Source organism: Ammodytes marinus (genome assembly GCF_949987685.1).
Source record: "Ammodytes marinus genome assembly, chromosome: 8".
Classification (NCBI taxonomy): Eukaryota; Metazoa; Chordata; class Actinopteri; order Uranoscopiformes; family Ammodytidae; genus Ammodytes; species Ammodytes marinus.
This window is the reverse complement of record NC_137212.1, coordinates 157,501-162,500: the sequence shown is the minus strand read 5'-3', so window position 1 is coordinate 162,500 and position 5,000 is coordinate 157,501. Positions and strand designations below refer to the sequence as shown.

Here is a 5,000-nt window from a genome sequence, read left to right as displayed (position 1 = left end):
TGATAATGACAGGACTGGACTCCTACAGTACTAAAGACGACAGGGCAGTCATTTTCAACAATGAACATTGTGTGCACTGCCTCACACACAAACTCTCAGTTCAACCAAGTCCACAAACAAAAATATAACAATTTAAAATAGCATTTTTCTCTTACTATGCATGTTGCTTTGTGGGACTTACTTTTAGCATGGAGAGAGCTGAAGTGGCGCTGAAGATTTGAAGCCTTGAAATGCGCAAATGACACCTGGCATATAAGGCAGAATGGCTTGGCATAACGTTCAACAAAAAATATGAACTCTCCCACTCTGTTTCGGAGCGAACTTGACACAAATAGTTTACTCACGGAAAACCTCCCTCCAAGCTGAGCGGGCAGTTTTATGTTGCGTCCGCACCAAACGTTTGCGAACGTTATGTTGCGTCCTCAATTAAACATTTGCGAACAGGCATACACATAGGGCCTACACATTAATAAAATAAAAAATTAAATAATAGACAACATGTAAAACGAACGTAAGAGCCGAAAGAAACGTTTGCGAACATGCACACACATAGGCCCACACAAAAAAAAAAAGTATAAAAAAAAAAAAAAAAAAATATTATCACATAATTTGATATGAACTGAAGAGCCGCACGAAGCTGGGCAAAGAGCCGCATGCGGCTCGCGAGCCGCGAGTTGGCCACCCCTGCTCTAGTGAGTATGTTGTAATAATGTCTGTCTCTCTGTCTGTCTCTGTCCCTGTCTGTCTCTCTCCCTGTCTGTCTGTCTCCCTCCCTGTCTGTCTCCCTGTCTCTGTCTGTTTGTCTGTCTGCCTGTCTCCCTCCCTCCCTCCCTCCCTGCCTGTCTCCCTCTCTCCCTGTCTGTCTGTCTGTCTGTCTCCCTGCCTCTCTCTCTCTCTCTCTCTCAGTTGGCCCTGTCCCTGAATGTCAGTGTTTTGTTGGAGACAGTTGAAGAGCTGCGTCAGAGAGAGGTCAACCTCACCGCGCACATCGACCTGCAAGAAGGTAAATAAGTGGTGTGTGTGTGTGTGTGTGTGTGTGTGTGTGTGTGTGTGTGTGTGTGTGTGTGTGTGATTTCAAAACACTTTATAATGTATTTATGGTTCTTCACGGCCCCTTACTGTATTTCCAAACGTGTGATCAAAAATGCTGTTAGGGATAATTCACTGTGACATCACATGTAGATAGACAGACAGGTAGAGAGACAGACAGGTAGAGAGACAGACAGGTAGAGAGACAGACAGGTAGAGAGACAGACAGGTAGATAGACAGACAGGTAGAGAGACAGACAGGTAGAGAGACAGACAGGTAGAGAGACAGACAGGTAGAGAGACAGACAGGTAGAGAGACAGACAGGTAGAGAGACAGAAAGGTAGAGAGAGAGACAGGTAGAGAGACAGACAGGTAGAGAGACAGAAAGGTAGAGAGACAGACAGGTAGAGAGACAGACAGGTAGAGAGACAGAAAGGTAGAGAGACAGACAGGTAGAGAGACAGACAGGTAGAGAGAGAGAGAGAGACAGGAGGAGACATTGTACTGATGGATGACATCCTGCGAGGCTGAGAGATTTGATAATCTTTCACATTGCGATGATGTTTATTGAATTATTTTAAATTCTTCAGTGTTGAGGACTAGGGCAGTGACTGACTGGTAGAGCCGTTGGTTTAGACTTTCAAATGTTTTTTATTCCATGTCTCTATCTGCTACAGAGGCTGAGGAATAAAGACTTTACTAGTATATACTAGTATACAGACTTTACTAGTATACAGACTTTACTAGTCTGCCTGCTTCTCTGTCTCCCTCCCTCCCTGTCTCTCTCTCCCTCCCTGTCTGTCTCCCTCCCTCCCTGTCTCTCTCCCTGCCTGTCTCCCTGTCTGCCTGTCTCTCTCTCTCCCTCCCTCCCTCCCTCCCTCCCTGTCTGTCTGTCTGTCTGTCTGTCTGTCTGTCTGTCTGTCTGTCTGTCTGTCTCTCTCTCTCTCCCTCCCTCCCTGTCTGTCTCCCTCCCTCCCTGTCTCTCTCTCTCTCCCTCCCTCCCTGTCTCTCTCTCTCTCCCTCCCTCCCTGTCTGTCTGTCTCTCCCTCCCTGTCTGCCTGTCTCTCTCTCTCCCTCCCTCCCTCCCTCCCTCCCTCCTTGTCTGTCTGTCTGTCTGTCTCCCTCCCTCCCTCCCTGTCTCCCTCTCTCCCTCCCTGTCTCCCTCCCTCCCTGTCTCCCTCTCTCCCTCCCTGTCTGTCTGTCTCTCTCTCCCTGTCTGTCTGTCTGTCTCTCTCTCCCTGTCTGTCTGTCTGTCTGTCTCTCCCTGTCTGTCTGTCTGTCTCTCTCTCCCTGTCTGTCTGTCTGTCTGTCTCCCTCCCTGTCTGCCTGCCTGCCTGCCTCTCTGTCTCCCTCCCTGTTTGCCTGTCTGTCTGTCTGTCTGTCTGTCTGTCTGTCTGTCTCTCCCTCCCTCCCTGTCTGTCTCCCTCCCTGTCTGCCTGCCTGCCTGCCTCTCTGTCTCCCTCCCTGTTTGCCTGTCTGTCTGTCTGTCTCTCCCTCCCTGTCTGTCTGCCTGCCTGCCTCTCTGTCTCCCTCCCTGTCTGCCTGTCTGTCTGTCTCTCCCTCCCTGTCTGCCTGCCTCTCTGTCTCCCTCCCTGTTTGCCTGTCTGTCTGTCTGTCTCTCCCTCCCTGTCTGTCTGCCTGCCTGCCTCTCTGTCTCCCTCCCTCCCTGTCTGTCTGTCTGTTTACTAGCATAAAGACTTTACTAGCATCGGCCTGAACGTTGACTTTGAGCGTATTTCACAGGAGGGAAAAAGCTGGTGAAAAAATAGTGAATTCCATCTCCTGCTCAGTGTGGTGACGCTGCCTTCACTGACCGTAGGAAAAACCCAGTCACTGCCATGAATGGACTTTCTCTGAGGGCTCTGTGTGTGTGTGTGTGTGTGTGTGTGTGTGTGTGTGTGTGTGTGTGTGTGTGTGTGTGTGTGTGTGTGTGTGTGTGTGTGTGTGTGTGTGTGTGTGTGTGTGTGTGTGTGTGTGTGTGTGTGTGTGTGTGTGTGTGTTCCGTTACCATGAGGACCTGTGACTCAGAGTAAATAAACACACACGATTGGTCGAAAGGAAAGAGAGAGAGAGAGAGAGAGAGACGGAGAGACAGAGAGGGAAAGAGAGAGAAAAAGAGAGAAAGAAAGAGAGAGAGGCAGAGAGGGAAAGAGAGAGAGAAAGGAAGAGAGAGGGAAGGAAAGAGAGAGAGAGAGAGAAAGAGAGAGTTAGTTTCCCCTTTAATTAAGTCAGGGAATCACACACCACATATATAAACCGTAGTTTTAACCCATTCAAGTCTAAACTCGTCTCTGAAAGCACACTGCTAAACTCTGTATTCCTCAGCCTCTGTATCAGATAGAGACATGAAATACAATCCATGTGAAAGCTCAAACCCTGGGCTTTACCTGGACCACTGCTAAACCCTGGGCTTTACCTGAGGACCACGGCTAAACCCTGGGCTTCACCTGGACCATGGCTAAACCCTGGGCTTCACCTGGACCATGGCTAAACCCTGGGCTTCACCTGTGCTACTGCTAAACCCTGGGCTTTACCTGTGCTACTGCTAAACCCTGGGCTTTACCTGGACCATGGCTAAACCCTGGGCTTCACCTGTGCTACTGCTAAACCCTGGGCTTTACCTGTGCTACTGCTAAACCCTGGGCTTTACCTGGACCATGGCTAAACCCTGGGCTTTACCTGGACCATGGCTAAACCCTGGGCTTTACCTGTGCTACTGCTAAACCCTGGGCTTCACCTGGACCATGGCTAAACCCTGGGCTTCACCTGTGCTACTGCTAAACCCTGGGCTTCACCTGGACCATGGCTAAACCCTGGGCTTTACCTGGACCATGGCTAAACCCTGGGCTTTACCTGGACCATGGCTAAACCCTGGGCTTCACCTGTGGACCATAGCTAAACCCTGGGCTTCACCTGTGGACCATGGCTAAACCCTGGGCTTCACCTGTGGTCCACTGCTAAACCCTGGGCTTTACCTGTGGACCACTGCTAAACCCTGGGCTTCACCTGTGGTCCACTGCTAAACCCTGGGCTTTACCTGTGGACCATGGCTAAACCCTGGGCTTTACCTGAGGACCATGGCTAAACCCTGGGCTTCACCTGTGCTACTGCTAAACCCTGGGCTTTACCTGTGGACCATGGCTAAACCCTGGGCTTCACCTGGACCATGGCTAAACCCTGGGCTTCACCTGGACCATGGCTAAACCCTGGGCTTCACCTGGACCATGGCTAAACCCTGGGCTTCACCTGGACCATGGCTAAACCCTGGGCTTTACCTGGACCATGGCTAAACCCTGGGCTTCACCTGAGGACCACTGCTAAACCCTGGGCTTTACCTGGACCACGGCTAAACCCTGGGCTTTACCTGGACCATGGCTAAACCCTGGGCTTCACCTGTGGACCATGGCTAAACCCTGGGCTTCACCTGGACCATGGCTAAACCCTGGGCTTCACCTGGACCACGGCTAAACCCTGGGCTTTACCTGTGGACCCTGGGCTTTACCCTTCAAAATAATTTAATAAATTAAAACTAAAAGTATCTAGTGTTGTAACAGTGAATGGTGCATGTTATAGTTATGGTCTGATAGCAATAGCTCCGGTTAGCATGAAGACTTGGTAGGCAACGTGTGGGATTCTCCTCACGGTACTTTTATTCCACATTGACCATATCAAGCCAGCTCTCTACGGCACTATATCTATTAAGCAGACATGCGTTCAGGAACATAGTCCCAGATTCCTGCCTACACAGACAGACAGACAGACAGACAGACAGACAGACAGACAGACAGACAGACAGACAGACAGATACATGCGTTCAGGAACATAGTCCCAGATTCCTGCCTACACCAACTCATTACAAAATAAAGAATATAACAGAGACTTCACTCGTAGGCTGCATAGTTACTGTAGCAGAGCGGAGAAGCACATGCTCTTCTTCATGGTCAACATTACATTCCACAACAAACAGAGG

The 5,000-nt window shown here is 49.9% G+C and overlaps 1 protein-coding gene across 1 annotated transcript in view; it reads left to right on the top strand.

The window, feature by feature from the left end:
* LOC307254856 (uncharacterized protein) overlaps positions 1-5,000 on the top strand; it is a 31,931-nt gene that overhangs the window by 16,151 nt on the left and 10,780 nt on the right. Inside the window, exon 3 of the mRNA XM_080033391.1 lies at positions 907-1,003. Coding sequence (XP_079889517.1) covers positions 907-1,003 — 97 coding nt within the window. The remainder of the gene's footprint in view (positions 1-906; positions 1,004-5,000) is intronic.